This window comes from Rousettus aegyptiacus, unplaced genomic scaffold, assembly GCF_014176215.1.
Source record: "Rousettus aegyptiacus isolate mRouAeg1 unplaced genomic scaffold, mRouAeg1.p scaffold_m13_p_2, whole genome shotgun sequence".
Taxonomy (NCBI): domain Eukaryota; kingdom Metazoa; phylum Chordata; class Mammalia; order Chiroptera; family Pteropodidae; genus Rousettus; species Rousettus aegyptiacus.
This window is the reverse complement of record NW_023416295.1, coordinates 128,918,213-128,935,810: the sequence shown is the minus strand read 5'-3', so window position 1 is coordinate 128,935,810 and position 17,598 is coordinate 128,918,213. Positions and strand designations below refer to the sequence as shown.

Sequence of the window (17,598 nt, the reverse complement as noted above, 5' to 3'; positions counted from 1 at the left end):
CTCTTGTCAAAGCTGGATGCTTTACACATGCTCTCATTACACATTGCTTTTACAAAGGAAAAAACTGAGGCTCAGAGAGGTTAAATAACTTTCCCAAGGTCACACTGATAGTAAGTGGCGGAGCTGAGATTTAAACCCAAGTCTGCCTAGTTCTGAAGCCCAAGATCTCTCCACTGAACCATCTTGCTGCCTGCCCCACAGGTAGTGGAGGGCTCAATAGCATCAGGTGATGGACTGGGCGATAGGCAGCTGCTCAGTAACTGTGTCCTGCCTTGAGCAACTTACATATTCCCTCCAACTTTCTATAAGTTCTGCAAGGGAGAGAGTAAGAGCCAAGGCCTAAAGTGGTGATGGTATTGAGCTAATGTGCTTTCAGCGTAATGATTGGGGCATAGTGAATATGTGGTTACTGCTGCCTCAACCACCAGGAAGTTGTTAATCGGTTGACAATTTCAGTTCCCAGGTAAAACAGACTGGAGCCACAGACAGCTAGCTGCAGTTGCCATTTATTGAGACACATCATAGGCACAAACAGGGGAGGTGGGTGTGGGTAGATTTATGGAGGAGTGTGTTTGGTGGGAGACTGGGGAGGTCGAAGACATTTGGGGGCCACTCCTTACTTCCCTTCCTCCACCAGCTGGCTCTGAGCTCAGATCAGATGAGCAGAAAAGGTGGAAGAAGCTGAGATGGCCTCAGTAATCCAGCCTCCTCTCAGTGGTTGAAAGGTCACCTCTAAGTCACCCAAACACATTACTCAAGCTAGTGGCTTTAACCTCCTCTCCTATCCCATCTCAGAACCAGGGAGAAACCTGGGTAGAGTCGAGCCCTTCCCAAAATGCAGATCACATGCAAAGGATCTGGCATGCAAATACACTGGAACTGTGGTCCTGGGGCTGTTCCTGCTCCTAAGGAGGTGAGTGGGAGGCTATAGAGGTGGGTAAGTGGGGTGGGAGAGGACTGCAGGGGCCCTGGCTTGCAAAGCTCAGCAGCTAATACCTCCGACTGGACGACTTGACCGTGGTGGTCTTCCGCAGGATGGAGGTGCCCGCAGAGACGGGTCCTCCCTTAACCGTGCTGTGGCCCACACTGGTGCTGAAGCCTCCTTTGCCAATGCCCCTACTCCCACCCAGGGAGATGCCACCCCCGAAGCCAGCCGCACCGCCTCCGCACACGGTGGTAGAGTTGCCAGTCATCGCTGCAAGACAAAGGGTCTGAGTGAGGCAGGGCAACCATCCTAGGAGAAGACCAAGGGGCTTCTGGGAATCAGTGAGGGGTGGGAACAAAATCAGACAGTGTAGCCATGAGAAATGGATAAAGAGGCCAGGTAGGAAGCTCGTTCTCTGGGACCCCTTGAACCTGTCCCCAAGGACTCAAATGTGTGCTTTTGGCCAAGGACAAATTGAACGGACTAGGCAGAGGACAGGGGCTGAGCCCAGGGCAGGGCAGAAAAATACTCACAAATGCTGACAGCACTGGGACATTCTCCAGACATCCTGGGGGGAAAATAAAAGCCAGAAGGGTCAGTGGACCCTCTCCCTCTCTCTCTCTCTGCCTTTACAGTGGGTTGACTCAGTTGGTCAACTCTCCAGAACCAGGGGCCATATGACAAGACCAGAAGACATGAGAAGAATGCCCATGTGTCCACGCTGGGCCACGGGGCCCTTCCAGCAGGCCCTAAAGCCAGGACATCAGAGAAATCAGAGCCACAGCAAGCCATGCTGCCCTCCCCCTGCCCTTCTGTTTCTCCCCATATGGGCCATGGACAACACCCCTGCTCTGATGGGTGTTAAATAAAGCCTATACCAAAATAAGGCTACCCGGTTCCTGGCTAAGTTGACTTTCTCTATATATCATGCCCTCCCCAAGGACAGAGATGATGAATTTTTTTTAAAGCTTCCACTGGTGGTGGAATCTGGTGGATTCCTTGGAAAAAGAAGACTTGCTCCTGTTATCCTGCCAGGCCCCTTAAGGATTACCAATGGTTATGCTGACCAAGGAGATATGCAGCAAAAGCAGCGAACACAAGTGGGAGAATCGCTCTTAGGTGATGAGTTAGGAGCCCAGCTCCCTGGCTCCTCCCTTATCTTCCTGCTCCCAGCACCAGAGCCAACTACATGGGCTCCCTGACAGGGCAAGGCGGGGAAGCCCTCGGAATCAGGGCAGGAGGGGACACAACCTGCTCTCCTCGCTCTCCAGCAGCTTGCGGTAAGTGGCGATCTCCACATCCAGGGCCAGCTTGACATTCATGAGGGCCTGGTAGTCACGTAATAGTCGGGCCAGGTCTTCTTTAGCCTGGAGCAAGGCTGCGTCCAGGTCCCCAAGCTTCTTCTGAGCATCCTTTAACGCCAGGTTCCCACGCTGCTCTGCATCTGCGATGGCAGTCTGCAGCTGCTGGCACTGCCCAGGGTATGAGAGGTGTTGGGAACACCCGCCAGGGTCATCATGTTCATCTCTCTGCTCTTAGCCAGGCATCACCATCCCCCTCTTGCCCCCACCACAACCCACTGGGAAAGAAGAAAATCAGAAATATTCATCTGAAAGAAGAGATGCTTTTGCACAAGCAAGGTCATGTGGCACCAGTGAAAAAGTCCTCACTGAAGTCTAATCTAATCTTAGTCCCTCTCACTGCAATCCAGCCTGGTGCCTCAAAAGAGATAAAACAAATAATACAACCTCACAATTAACCAAATATGATCTGAGTAGGAGCCCACACTTTGCAGCTATACCGTAGATGGAGTCAGCAGCTATGACCTGGACCGTTGAAACTTTAGCCAATGCTCTGACCTCCTGGATATGGGCTCAATCTCCTTGGAGGAAGTCATTCCACCTGCTCTACCACTAATATGCTGTGTAACCTTGGACAAGTCGCTTCCTTCCTCTGAGCCCCATTTTCTTCTCTTCTAAAAGGAGCATGTTGATTTTGATTGTCCAGTGTTTGAGTGTGTCATGTCCACTGGGAGAAGAGCAGATTTCACCCTTCGCAATGACAATAAAAGCACCCCCCACCTCCACCAACACCTGGGCCAGTCCATCAGGCTCCCTACCAGAGGCTCACCTGCTTCTTTGCTGCATCCACCTCACCCTGCAGCCTCTGGACAGTGCGGGTAAGCTCAGCAATCTCGTTCTTGGTATCCCGCAGGTTGTCCCCATGCTTCCCAGCTGCCACCTGCAGCTCCTCATACTGAACGCAAAAGAAGTGGCGGTGAGCTATCAGATAGTTCCAGGCCCACATGGTAACCACTGGCTCCCAGGCCCATTCTCAAAGCTGGAGGTCCCTATGTAGTCTGGCTGTGTCTGGCCCGGGGCCTGCAAGGAGCCCAGTGGCCCAAGCTTCTCACAATAGGGAAAGGTCTGTGTCCAGTTCTAGCCCACACAGCTGAGCCAGGCATTCTTCTCACCTTGGTCTGGTACCAGGCCTCAGCCTCAGCCCTGCTCCTCTGGGCAATCAGCTCATACTGGGCCTTAACTTCAGCGATGATGCTGTCCAGGTCCAGGTTGCGGTTGTTGTCCATGGAGAGGACGACGTTGGTGTCAGACACATGGGTCTGCACTTGGCTCAGCTCCTGCATAAACAGAAATAGCTGCCACCAGGTTCTGGGAGACAGTCAAAAGATGAAGGACAGGGGTCCAGGTGACATTGGTAAGCCTATGCCCTTCCCCAAGCTCTGCTCCAGAAGGCCTCAGTGTCTCTGGCTGTGAAATGAGCTCCCATTTTACAGATAGCATTTCTTTTTGTGCATTTGCAGGCTCCCGAGAGATTAAAGAAGGGAAAAGGGAATGTCTACTTATTGCACTCAAGTTGGTGCCAGGCCCTGAGCCAGCACATTCACTAGTCCCTTTAATCTTCAGAACACCCTGTGAGGCAAGCAAGACCGCACCTGGCCCACAGGGTGCTTTTGTGCAAATTGGGAAAAGTCTCCCCTCTGGGCAGAGGCAGCCTATACCAGGGACTGGGGAGTTAAACAGGGGCCTGATTCAAATCCCACTTGCCACTCAGTCAGTTAACAACCTGCACCACCATCCACAATGGTCCTGACTATAGGCAGGTGAGGAAAGAGGCTTGGAGAAGAGAAGTGACACATCCAGAGTCACTAGATCCAAAGCCAACCAGTCTAAGTGAGGTCCAGAGGAACCAGTCACTTGAGTGACAAAGCCCAAATGGTTTCCTCTAGAAGACACTGACATTTATAGACCCAGGTGATGTTCTCAGACCCTCCTTATGTTTCTAGGACCATGAGCTTTCACATACACAGGTATTTAAAGATGCCATTAACAGCAGGTTTGGTTTCTGTGTTCTGGCTTTGAGACCAGCTCTACAGCTAGGTCATGACTGTGCTGGCTCCCAGTTGGGCTATCGTTCTGTCTCTTCCATGGTCGTCCCTTCCCCAAACCCCGGCGCTGTTCAAATTTGTCATCCAGACAGGCACTAACTCATTATCCATCCTTTTCCAATAGAACAAAAAGAAACTTGCCCAAAATCACAAACTAATAAATGAGGAGCACAGTCTCAAACTTAAGGAATTTGACATCAGAACCCGATATGACATAAACTAGAGATAGACAAAAATAAAGAGAGAATTACCAAAACCAAACTGATGTCCATACTGACATAGATTTAGATTATTAAATTAAATTATCCTTTAAAAGGTGAAATGGGTTGGGGGGATGGGGACAGAAATCTAATCACTGAAATATTTGTGGTTTAGTGAAAAGACATGAATTCTAGAGAAAGACAAAGCTAAGTTCAAGTCTCCAGCCTAACATTCGCTAGCTGCGTGACTGGGGTTGTCACTAAGCCTCACAATGTCTCAGTAACCTCTTCAAAACGAGCATGATGTAACATCATGCAGTTCATGTGAGGATTCGGACCCATACAAGGGCAATGGTGGGTGGGTGCTCAGTAAAATGTATTGTTTACCCAGACTTCTCTGAAAGTCAGTCAAAGTGCCCGTGCAGCATGTTTTCTACAGATGACATCACTTTGTCACAGTTGTCTTCCTACCCATCATGACGGTACTGCCAGCATCATCTTGTAGGAGCAGCCCCTCAGCTTCCCCAGCTCAAGGACCCTCTACAGTCCCATGCCAGACTGTGGTTCTGAGGAAAATCAACTTGGAATTTTTAATACAAGGAGTCAAAACCTATCTACTAGATACCACCAAGAATGGATGAGGGTCTTGCTAGAACCAGGGGACAGAGAAGTCAGGCTTTCCAAAGAAACAGACAAAGCCAATGCATGTAAAGAGAGAAGAGCTCTGTGAATTAAAAGATGTGTCTCCTTAGGCACTGGGGACCCTGAAGAAAGGAGTAGGTGGAGAGCATCTGGCCAAGGGGAAAAGAGCCAGAGAGGCCGAAGTGATAGCACTGGAGCAGGGCTGGATCCTGCAGGGACACCTACACACACCAGGCCAGAGGGAGGCCATGAGGCTCATTTCCTGCCCTGGGAGACATGCCCAGAATTGGTGGTTGGCCCTCTAGATTTCCTTAAGATCTGGCTGGACCAAAACCAGACTATGAAATCAATTACCAAGTGCCACAAAAGCAATCACAGTTGATTCTCCCATGAGACAGAAAGGGAATGACTGCTCTGGCCTTTATTCTCACTTGCCAAGGAGGTAAAGATAGGTGATGAGCAACTTTGACAGGAAGTGACCATGACTTGGTCCCTAGCTCACCTTCCCCGTCTATCTCTTTACCTAATTCTCTCACCCATTCAATGCTCAGCCCACCTGCTGCTTCCCAAACACGCCATGCCCTTTGGTGCCTCCTCGTCACTGTGCAGGCTTGGGCCCTGGCTGCCAGCTCTTCCCGCTCCTCTTTTATAAACTCTGCCCTTCTTTCAAAATCGACTCAAATACCATCTCCCCTGAAGCTCCTCTAGTCCCCCAAGAAGGATTATCCACAGCCCGCTCCGTGCACCTGTCCCTGTCACTGTGATGGCTCTCATCACATGGTAACCCAGCATAAGAATGCAAGCCCCTCAAAGGCAGAGACTTTGCCCTTCTGTTGTCTTATGGAAGGTACTCATTAGATATATGTCAAATGGACAAGGAATAGCAAAAGAAAGGAACACTGGGTATGTCAGACACGTACCTTAGAGAGTATGAAAGCGAATTCCTACACATTCAGAAAAGAAGAGTTTGGGAATCATTGGCCTAAAGAGATAAGAACCTAAAAGAGAAAATGAGGATGCCTTCCCCCCTCAAGCAATATCTATCAATGACTATCAAAGATCCCAGTAAAGAAGAAACCGAGGAGGACCTAAAAAATCACCATGAGAGCACAGAACATTCCCCAACAAGCTCCTTCCAGACAGGCCATGTAGAGATGCTGGAAGGAGAGCAACACTGTCAAGGATGAGCCAGAGAATTCTAAAACCAGTAGACAGGGGCTGTTGGACAAACTCTAGGCAAAAACAACAAGGGAGGCGGCATTGGGCTAACCCTACGGAAGACCCAGGCAAAGCCGACAACTCGACTGCTAAGCCATTTGCTCTTTTCCACAAAGGGGAACAGTCATCAGACTGGAGAGGGCAAGATGTTTGAGAAGAAATGGAAGCCCCAAACAGACACAGAGAGTATGAGAGGCTTTGGCCTTGTTGGGCATCTCAAGGGTCCAGGCCAGAGGAGCATATCCTAGGAGGCCATGGAGATTGCCGAGACGATGAAATACCCCTGGTGATCCTTGAGAAACATGAAGAGTGAGAGAGGTTCCAAAATCCAGAACCGTAGACACGGCAAATGTCCTCATTTTCAAAGGAGAGACATTTTGACTTCTCCAAGTTAAACTTGATGTCAATCTCCTATGACCCTCTAGTATGAATTATAAAATGTGTGTGAGAGGCTTGGAGCCAGCAAGACTTCCCTAAGGAAAAGTCAAACCAAATTGATTTTTTCTGTGATTGCATTACAAAGCTGCTAAAGGACTGCGATGGATATTGTTTGACCAAGCCAATTTTTTTGGAAGGCTTTTTCTTTTCTTCTCTTTTTGAAATGCTGCTTTATTTTTTCCTGGCATTTAAAAAAAATAAGACAGAAAAATGTGGGCCAGATGATGGCATGGTTAACTGGATTTTAAGGTAGCTGAGCCACTTAAACCATAAATTACTGGGGTGAGGTCAAGCTAGTGGGAAGGCACCAAGAAAGACTTAGTTTTCAGACTAGGACTCTGTTATCACCCTGTCTGCCTCAATGTGTTTATCAATCATTTACACTGAAATAGTATCAAATAACTAAACTGAGAGTTCATCAAGTCTGCAGATAACCCAAAGGTTATGTGTCACTAATATATCCAATTATCCAATTGGAAATCTCCAATATATAGATACCAGAATCCAGTTTCTAAGTGCCCACAATGACCTAAAATGATGGGATGAAACCTCAAGAACATTTCACAGAAAAAAAAAAAATCATCAACTCTTGCATTCAGTTTCAAAAATTCAGTTTCCCAAATACAGGAAGTTGGGAGACAGTGGACGCCTGTCTCACCTGAAAGCACTCATGTGAAAAAATCCAGGGGGCGGTTTAAGGAACAAACATGGTAAAGTTTTTTCTAAAAATAACACATAAACTAGTGCAATATTAGGTTGCATGAATAGAAGACTGTATCTGTAACCTCCCACTCCGCTCCTCAGTTCTCTGAATTCCAGACTCAGAACCCTGTTTCCTGAACTTCCTCATATCCCACAGATTTCAATCCCCTAATCATCCTAACTTCCAAAGGGCTATCATATGAAAGACATATGTCATGTGGAAGATAATTGGATATATGCAGCCCATAGGGGACAAGTGGGGTCAACCAAGAACAGAAGCCATGGGGAAAAGGTTCAAGTCAGATTTCTAATAGAGTTGTTCAACAGTGAAAATGCCTGCCCCCAAAAAGGTAGTAGTATTCAAGTAGAGGCCAATATCCCCATCAGGGATATTAGAGAAGGACTTTGAACTAAGTGGAAAGCTTGCCCTGAGGTCCCTACCTCTTCTGAGAGTCTTTGATTCTAGCATCAACTCATGTTAAGTTCAACTATCTCACCCAAGTCTTCAAAGCCCCTTTGTTTCCTGGGACCTCCTCCTGGATTCTTTGACCTGCCCATTGCTCACACCTCATCTCCTGCTCCAACCTGGAATCTCAGTCCCCAACTCAGCTCTGCCCATCTCTGCTCCTCCATCTCTTGAACCATTACAAACTGAGCAAGAAGGGGAACACAGTATAACATGGTACCAAGAGTCAGACTTGGAAGTCCAAGAACTAGGTTTTAACTCCAACACTGCCTCTAAATAGCTATGTGACCATGAGCGAGTTGCTCTGAGCCTCAGTGTCCCTCACTATAAATTGGAGACAATTAGAGTATTTATATTATGGAATTGTTGATAGATCATGTAAAAAGCTTATCCCAGTGCCTGGTCCACCTTAAGCACTTAATACATGGAAGCTAGTATTAATTAAAGGTCCAGATTCCATCTTCTATCAATTAAATCACACTGGTGAATTCAGATCAGAGCTCCAGGGGCACTCTTCAGTGCTGTAAGTAATTATTCTTGTCCATTGACCATCTCACCATTTCATAGAGATGATTCAGGAAGTCGAGCTCCTCGGTCAAGGTGCCCACTTTGCCATGCAGATCCATTCGGCCCATGTATGCAGCATCCACATCCTGGAGGTAAGGGAGAGAGCAGGGCAAATGTCTTAGTCCCCAGTAAGCCGAGCACCATTGCAGCCAAAGGACCACTTGCCCCTATTCCTTGCCACCCTGCTCACCTTCTTGAGTACCACAAACTCGTTCTCAGCAGCAGTGCGTTTGTTGATTTCATCCTCATACCTGTTACACAGAGAAGACTCAGGCCAGGCTCAGCCAAGTTCTGCCTTTTAAGGCATTGGACCCTCTTGGCTTTAGGGAAGCCATTAGGGGTCCTATATTGTCCAAGAACACCTTTTGGGAGCAGCCCATCAATGAAGCAATGAAGAAACTTGGTCTTTAAATGTCCCCTTTTGAGGAAATGGGCACACAGTATTTGTGCAATACTACGGCAGTCAAGAGCAGTCATCTCTTCAGATCATAGCTCTTAGGAGGCTTTATAGTAACAGGTGGAGATATGTCAACAGTGGTTGAATTTTGCCTTCACTTTCAGCAACAGGATGGCATTTCAAACAACTAACTTCTCTTCGACTGCCTTTGCTGAGACTTTCTAAGGTTCAGAAATTGCCTGTGTTGAGTTGTTGGAAAAGTTATGAAAAATTTTACCTTAAAATTATAAATATACACATCAATCAATCATAATGTATAAAACATATTTGGATCTTGATTTGAACAAAGTGTATTTTTGTAAATTTATGACATTAATGGGATAATTGGAAGCTCAAATTTGACTGGATATTTGATGATATAAAAGAATTACTATTTCAAAAATTTTAGGTGTGATTATGGCATTGTATTTATGTTTACTAAGTCAAGTTATGTATGTGAACTATCTGAACATCCCCAGTAAAATTTTTGTGAATTAAATGACACGATGGCCGGAATTTGCTTCAAAACAATAAGGGAGGAAGGAAAGTGAGTAGGAGTACAGATGAAATAAGATTGACTATGTTAGTAATTATTAAAGCTGGGTAATGAGGACATACAGGTTTATTACACTATTCTCCTTACCTTGTAATAAAGAATTTTTGAAATTATGAACAACAATACACAGACAAGTGTGCCAATTCTGCAGGAGGCAGTGGGTCCAGTGCCTCAGCACCCGGGGGAAGCAGCTCTGACTGCGCATCCCCCTGGCGGGTCCCAAGGCCCTAAGAATGGGGCGGCCCTCTCTGAGGAGATTTCCCACAAACCCCCTCCCCATCCCCATATAACCCCAGCCTGTCCAGCCCTCCTCACTTGTTCTTGAAGTCCTCAACGAGATCTTGCATGTTCCTCAGCTCCGAGTCCAGCCTTCCCTGCTCTCCCTGGAGGTTATCCAGCTGCCTACGCAGGTTGCTGATATAGGTCTCAAACAGGGGCTCCGGGTTGTTCCTTGTGACACCTGAATTCTGGCTCTGCTCCTGCAGCAGCATCCACTTGGTCTCCAATACCTTATTCTGCTGCTCCAGGAACCGCACCTGCACCAGAGCAAGAAGTTTCCTGGGCTGGCATCATTCCCCGAGGCTGGGATGGACAGAGGAGGGACTGAGAATAGGGCCCATAGCCACCCTCTGTCTATGATGAGGACATTGTAGGGGCAGTGCAGGACCTACATCGTGCTGAGGAGAGGAGTTCCTGAGAGAACAATCTTTGCTGGAAAAAAATAGTCCAATACGATGACAAGGACCCTAAAGAGTTAACGAACATAAAAGCCCCAGCTCAGTCATTTACTAATTGATGATAGTCAAGCTCCCTTTCTCACTTGTCCTGGGTAAATTGGACTAGATCAATGTTTCTGAATACAATTCTACATCAAAATCAACTGTTAAAAATGCAGATGCATATGTGTATGTATATATAGTATATAGTATATATGTATGTATTTGTGATTTTATATATATACACACACATACAGAGAGAGAAAGAAAACAAATGTGACAAAATGTTTAAAATTGGTGAATCTGGATGAAAGAATGTACAGGAATATATTGTTCCATTCTTGCAACTTTTCCGCAAATCTGACTTCTTTTTTTTTTAAGTTTTTTTTTTTTTTAAATACCAATGCCCAGCCTTATCTCAAAAGACTCAGAAGGGGGCTCTTGGCATGGGGGATTCTCTGCCCAGCCAAGATTCATGGACACCAAACACAGACAACCTTTCAGGCCTCCAGCAACCAGGCCATGATTCATAGGGCCCGAGAGAGAATTTTTGCTTGTGTAACCTTTGGAACGGTCCCACAAAAGAACCAAAAGTATCTAGGTGAGAAGGCGAGGAGGGTGGGCAGAATGGCTTACTTCACTCTCTGCCATCCAGCCTCTCCAGGTCCTACCTCCACAGCACCCCAGGCCCACAGTCACGTGACCCAGGGGACACCATGCAACAGGTGTACCTGCCATGAGCAGTAATGAGCCCTCTTAGTGCCAAAGACCATGAGGTTCATGACCCTGGGTCCAGGCCCACGTCTGCCTCCAAGTACCCATATGAGCCTAGACAGATCACATGACTTCTCTAAACCAGTTTTCTCTTCTTCAAAATGGACACAATATTACCTATTATGATTCCTCGTGGGACACTGTGGGTATCATGTGAGAAAAGGGGCATGAATGTCCCCTTGGAAACACACAAATCACTGAACCAAGGTATAGTCAATCACCAGGATTTTCCTCATCGTAATGTCACTTCTTGGGGTTTAGGTTGGAGGTAGACATTGCCAGCAAAACTGACCTGGAAACGCCAGAGAACAGTACAAGAGCCACCCCAAACCCCTCCTGGATGCCAAGGAGGGAGCCAGGATGCCCCAACCTGGGCCAGATCAAACTCCACACCCCAGGTCATGATGACCTGGTGACTGCCTCCATCATTATCCACCCCAAACCAAACTTTTCAGCTGAAACAGGGACGAAGAATAGGAAAAGCAAAAAGGAGACTTCTCCTAAGACTACACCCCCCCACAATCACATTGTGTCCTGATCACATCTTTGTTCTTAGGCCTCAGCCAAGACTGAGAGAATAGGAAACAGGTGGAGCTCCTTGGGTAATTTGTTTGACACTTGAGCCAGTTTCCCAACTGTCAAATGACAAAAGGCAATAAGGGCCACCCGATTAGAGAAGCAATGAAGACAATCCTCTATGAAATGTGAGCTAAGGCTGCTGTGTAATGCCATTAATAATGACCTAGGAAGGGCTAAGCATGGTCTAGGCCAAAAGGCTTCGTGAGTAGACACAGATTCACCTGAGAAATTACAGTAAAGACCCAGAGACTATCTCTTGCCAATCACATCTGGGCATCCCAAGCTCAGGCCAGAGGGGCTCCAAAAGTCATCCCACCAATCCCCAGCTGAGTGCATATGGGCCCAGCCCACCCTTAGAGGCCTCGCTTCTACTCCAGGGGCCCTTTCTACCCGCTTCCACCTCAGCCCACCTTGTCGATGAAGGAGGCGAACTTGTTGTTGAGGGTCTTGATCTGCTCCCGCTCCTGGGTGCGCACCCGCTGGATCTCCGGGTCTATCTCCACGTTGAGGGGCGTCAGCAGGCTCTGGTTGACAGTGACCTCCTGGATGCCGCCAGGAGGACAGACAGGCCCCATTGTCTGCCTTCCAGCCCCCAGGCCCATGTAGGCCCCACTGCCATGGCCAAAGCCTCCTATGGTTCGCCCTGAAGAGGCCCCTCCAGCCACACTGACCGAGATGCTCTTGTTGCCCCCCAAGTTATAGAGGCTCCGGCTGCCAAAGCCACCCGCGCTGGGGCCAGAGCGGAATCCCCCACCACTGCTCCGGGACACTGTCACCGAGCTAAAGCTGGTATGGGCCCTGGACCCACCGCCTCCACCGGCAGAGTTGGAGCTGAAGCCCCCTTTGGTGGAGTACATCTGCCGAGACACAGAGGACCGCATGGCTGTCAGAGTGGTCGGAGCACAGGCGGAGAGAGCTAGGAGGAAGCGCAGTGAGCTGCTGGGCCACTGATGGGCTTTTTATCTTTTCCCAACTGGGCTGGCACCCCAGTTCCACAGACACTCCTGCCCCATTGCCCCAGGATGAGAGGGAAGGGCCCTGTGGGTTGGGGGTGGGGGGTGGGGAATCCCTTCTCCCTCACTAGGAGGGAGGAGCTCCTCCCAGTTATCACCTGTGCTCCAGAGCTGGGCCTGAGTCAAGACTGTTTGGGGCAGGATGCCACCTTCTCCCCCCTGCGGCTCTCCAGCCTTGGAACAGGATGATACAGGTTCCCATGGCCACCTCCACCACCCAGTGGCTGGTTTGGTCTCCTCCCACCCAGCCCTGGTGACCGCCGTCAATGGGGCTCTGTTCTGTGGGATTTGTCCCTGGCCCCTGTTGTAAGCCAAGGCCCCAGGGCCCAGGCTGTGCAGGTGGTGAGGGAGGGAGCATTGGGCAATGGGCTGTGGAGAGAGTGCCCAGGCCTGCTTCAGTCCCGCCTCCCAGCCCACAGCCTCATTGCCCCCTGTCGGGTCTGGGTGGGGGACACAGGTGACAGAGCAAGGGTGGGGGCAATCTATTCTTTTGTCATACACTGGCAGACTGTCCTCTGGGCAGAGACCCTGTACTGGGCAAAGTGGACGCAAGTACAGAAAAAAGGTTCCTGCTCAACCTCAGAACGTGAAAAGATCTGGACTCCTTAGGCAGTGCCCAGAAACCACAAAGGTGAGAGGCAAAGCATACTCTTCTGAAGGCTCAAGAGAGGTAGGGGGCTTCGACCATCACCTGAGACACCGCCTCCCCACAACCCTCTGCTTAAAGCAGAGCCTCCCCAGAAGGGCCCAGCCACTTCGGAGGAAGCTGGAGGTGGGTGGAGAGCACCTCACATCTTGGCAGGACGTAGATACAGATCCAAGAAGTATGTATTCAACAAAAGCCCCAAGAGGCCCATGGAGAATCCTAACATTCCTGTCCATAAGGAGCCCCACTGCTTGATTCAAAAAGAGCCAGGGGACTCCTCAAGTCACTTCACACAATCCCTTCTGCACACCACCCACCTTGGGCTACTGGGACCCAACACAGCCCCAGGGAAAGACTTGGAGACAGCAAATGTTAATCAAATGTTAAAATGAGGGAGAATTGAGTAGATGATTTTAGAGATTGTCCTTCTTCATATACTTCAGCTTTCAGCAATAAAGGGTTGGGGTGGAGGGACAGAGAGGAGGGAAACTTGTCTGAGCAAAGGGGTGAGGACAGCACCGCCTGTGCTCCTCACACAGCTGCCAGGGCTAGATCCTCAGGATCCCAAAGGAAAGGCCGTGGGCCCACCTCCACAGCCCAAGGAAAGCAGGCGGAGAGTAGGCCCACTCCAGGCCTAGAGGAGGGATTCTTTTTTAGGGCCACTGGGAAACTCTAGGACGCTTCCAGTTCCAAGAAGTTGAACCTATTCCCATGAGGCATAGGGTGAAGGGCACTCACAGAATTAGTCCCTCAACTCCCAAGAGGGGATTTTTCCTCCCTGCTTGGAGCTAGGACACCAGGCCTTTGAGGAGGAGTGAGGGGAGAGATAAATCCCCACCAAGCTGTGTGTCCTCAATCAACCTTCGACCTCTCTGGGCCTCCTCGTTTCTGCCTGTAAGCAGAGCCCACCAATGAGACCTTTCAAAAAGCCCTGGACTGAGATTGTAGAACAGAGCAGTCACTTCCCACTAACCTTTGTCTCCCGCCCCAGAGGCTGTAATCACTTTCTCAGCCTCCCTTATCTTTCCTCAATGGGGATGTGGGAGGGAGAGTTGTGAGTGGGGTCCCCCTCCCTAGGGAAAAGAGTGATGTCAGCCCTCTGAGTCAGGAGCAGACAGGGTAGTGGGAGTAGAGTGGGCTGCAAACACACATTCCACCCTTCCCCAGAGACTGACATCTATACATATTTACCTGGCACTCTGTGCCAGACTTTGTGTTGGAAACTGGTGACAGACAAGCAGGCAACCCAGGGCCTACTCCCACAGTTACCTCCTGGAGACGTCCTCCCTCTTATCCAGGCAGGAAGCCTCACCAGTCGCAGCCCAGAGAGAGTTTGGGAGCCACCGTACCTCCTTCCACCTTGACTCTCCACTCGACTTTCATACCGGACACCCAAACTAAGACCTTCTTTCTGCAACCCAAGGAGGAAGTTTCCTCCTGCTGCTGCTCCTTGGTTCCAGGGCCTCCATCTCTGGAGACTGTCACCTGCCCAGTGTCCCTCTCAGCAGCAGGACAAGAGGTTATGGAATGAGGGATGAGGCAAGACAACTGAGCACCCAACATGGGCCAGGGTGGGTACTGAGCAATAGAAAAGATACAGGAGTAAAGAAAACGCGGTTGCTGCCCTTGAGGAGCCGTCATACAGCAATATAACCTTCTAATCTAATAGTCATGATTATGATACTCAGCATTTATTGAGAACGTACTGTAGGGCAGACAGGAGCCTATGCATTTTCTATGCAATAACACCTTCGGTTTCCACATTGGATATTTGCCTCCTTTCCACCACATTTCCATTTGCCAACCCCCTTGACACTGGTAAGCTGCTTCCTTGTGTTCAGGTGGGTTTGCCAAGGGGAGGCCCTAGCAGGAGATCTGGGAGGGAGCAAGAGAGAGTAGGTATTTCTTCCCGCTCCCTCCCTGCGTGAGTGCTGGCTGTGTCCTCTTTCTAGATGGTGTCCCGCCACACTTCCTGCTACTCTATCATCTAGTCATTCCACTTGTCCTGTCTGTCCAGCTCTACATAGTGTGACCGCCTTGTCCTGATTGTCCCAGGACTGTCCCGGTTTAGCAAAGAAAGTTTTACCTTCCAGAAAACCCCTCGGCCTGGACAAACCAGATGATTGCCACCCCGCTTTAGGGCGACAATGGCTTCCCAGTGCTGCCAGCCTCGAGTCTCTGCATCTTGCATTTCTTCCCTTAGCCATGCCCATGCCTCTGTAAGTAATCCTTTCATTAAAGTCCGTTGAATTGAACTATCTTGGGTAAATTTGTTTCCTTCTGGGACCCCGAATGGTACCATCCCCACATGGCCCTGTGAGACAGGTATTATTATTATTATCTTTTCACAGATAAGAAAACTGAAGCACAGAAATGTTAAGTAACTTAGTCAAAGTCACACCACTAGTAAATGGCTGGGATTCGAGCCCAAGAATTCTAACTCCAGAGCCTAACGCTCATCCACTCATGCCTCCCTCACAGAGTGCTGAAAAGCCTCTTTCTTGGATACTTTTGATGGAGAGACCCATAGATCTTTAGAAAAGGGATGACCTCCCCTTAACGCAGGGAGGAATGGTGTAACCTTCTGCTGCCCAGGCCATGGAGTCTGGACTAGGCCCAGGTGGAGAGGGAGAAGACGGGAGGAGCAGTGCAGGAGCCAATGCAGCTGCTGTGGTAGGGGTGGGGGACGTGACCCTCCCTCCCCTCCTAGAACCTGATGCCCACTCTCCTGGCTTCCTACGGAAGAGGGAAGGAGAAGCTTCCAGTCACATGTTCAGAGAGGCCCATGAATGAGATAGAGCCAAGGGTATGAGAGATGGGGCCTAGTTCTAGTCCCAAGTTCCCATCAGAGCCCCCAGCACAAGTTGAGCTGCTGATCCTTGTCCCAGATGCAGGAAAAGACACCACCCAGAAGTCCCAGGCTAATAGAGGCTAGGTTCCAGAACAGAACAGACAGAAACAGAGTCCCGGACAGCAACAGGAGCAGCAAGGCTGTGCCGGGACAAGAAGAGTCTGGTGGATTCAGACACGGGCAGTTAGGGAAGGTTTCCAGGAGGAAGAAAATCTGGTGCATGGGAAGAGGAGGAGCGGGGATGAAGAGGGCTGTTCTGGGTCAGGAATAGAGCCTATTCTGGGGAATTAAGCAGGGAACAAACTATGAGAGATGCTAAAATATCAGTGGAGGTAGAGGAGATGGAGAGCACTCCAGGGAGCATACCGAGGGACTGAAAGGAAGCCTCTGATAAGATGATGATCGGGGTAAGATAGGATATAACCCAAACAACCACAGATATTCTACAGATCACCTTCTATGGAGAGTGGGCTGAGCAGTGGCACAGCTTTTATTTTGCTGGGTGAGATGTGCAAACCTGAGGGCTGAGCTGCATCACTGGAAGGAGTGGCAGAGATGCTGCATGTTGCCACAGAGAACATTTGTCCCTGCCCTTCAGCCTCTCCTCGAAATGCCCTAGGAACACATATTTAGGGCTATTGTTCAGCATCAGTTCTGAATTATTAACTGTCCTGGGGCATCTCTGTCCAGGAGAAGGGCCGAGTCAAAGCTCAGAAATGAGAGATGGAACTGAGGCGACAAGACTCAGGTTAGCCATCCTGAATGGAGCTGGACCTAGGGTGTCATGAAGAGAGGACTAGAAGAAGGAACTGGACACAAAAGGACCTCACCACAAATCCCCATCTCTCAATCCAGGGTGTCTGAATTAACCCCAGGAGGCTGGCCTCTGGCCTCAGAGGCCAAGAGCTCTGAAAAGGTAGATGGGTCCTCATGAATAAGGGGCGGGGGAGGGGTTATGCTGGAGACACCAGAAACCGAAGGGGTGGGAGAGATTGAACCCGTGAGGAGGGCAAGCATGGGTTTTGTCTTGCTTGCCAAAGCAGCCCCAGCCTTAGAAAAGTGCCTCAAATATATTTTGCACGCAATGCAATTTGTGAGAGGGAGGGGGCAGGGAAGAGAGGAAGGAAGACTTATCTCCAAGAATTGGGAGCTGCTTCAAAGGCTGTAATAACTAGAGAAAAAGAGGCCCAGAAGCAGGTGGCCTTTGATTCTAGCTTCTAGTCTCTGGTCAGTGGTCCTCAGAACTTCTCCAACCCTCAGAAGAAAATACTTGGGGTAGGGAAACAGTTTGGCCAAGCCCCACCCGGAGCTTTCCCAGCTCAGCCTGAAGGCTGTGGTGAGAGAAGAGGATGGGGGTGGCTGGCTGGAGGATGGGGCACTGAACACCTTGGCCTGGGGCGGGCATCAGACAAATTAGACAAATCAGTATTCAGGGCAAGACCAGAGTAGGTGAGCACTCAGAA

The 17,598-nt window shown here is 49.3% G+C and overlaps 1 protein-coding gene across 1 annotated transcript; it reads right to left on the bottom strand.

The window, feature by feature from the left end:
- Positions 1-498: 498 nt before the first annotated feature.
- KRT79 (keratin 79) lies at positions 499-12,594 on the bottom strand. The gene is made up of 9 exons (XM_016142676.2): positions 12,036-12,594; positions 9,872-10,092; positions 8,755-8,815; positions 8,555-8,650; positions 3,399-3,563; positions 3,056-3,181; positions 2,177-2,397; positions 1,459-1,493; positions 499-1,195 (listed from the first exon to the last, which is right to left on the bottom strand). Exons 1-9 carry the CDS (start codon positions 12,504-12,506, stop codon positions 990-992), a joined length of 1,602 nt encoding a protein of 533 aa, XP_015998162.2. The 5' UTR covers positions 12,507-12,594; the 3' UTR covers positions 499-989.
- Positions 12,595-17,598: the final 5,004 nt, after the last annotated feature.

Coding starts and splice junctions, on each gene's coding strand:
- KRT79 (XM_016142676.2), bottom strand. CDS start 12,506: ATGCGGTCCTCTGTGTCTCGGCAGATGTACTCCACCAAAGGGGGCTTC. Junction 10,093..12,035: donor TCGCCTCCTTCATCGACAAG/GTGGGCTGAGGT, acceptor GCTCTGGTGCAG/GTGCGGTTCCTGGAGCAGCA. Junction 1,494..2,176: donor CTGGAGAGCGAGGAGAGCAG/GTTGTGTCCCCT, acceptor TTTTCCCCCCAG/GATGTCTGGAGAATGTCCCA.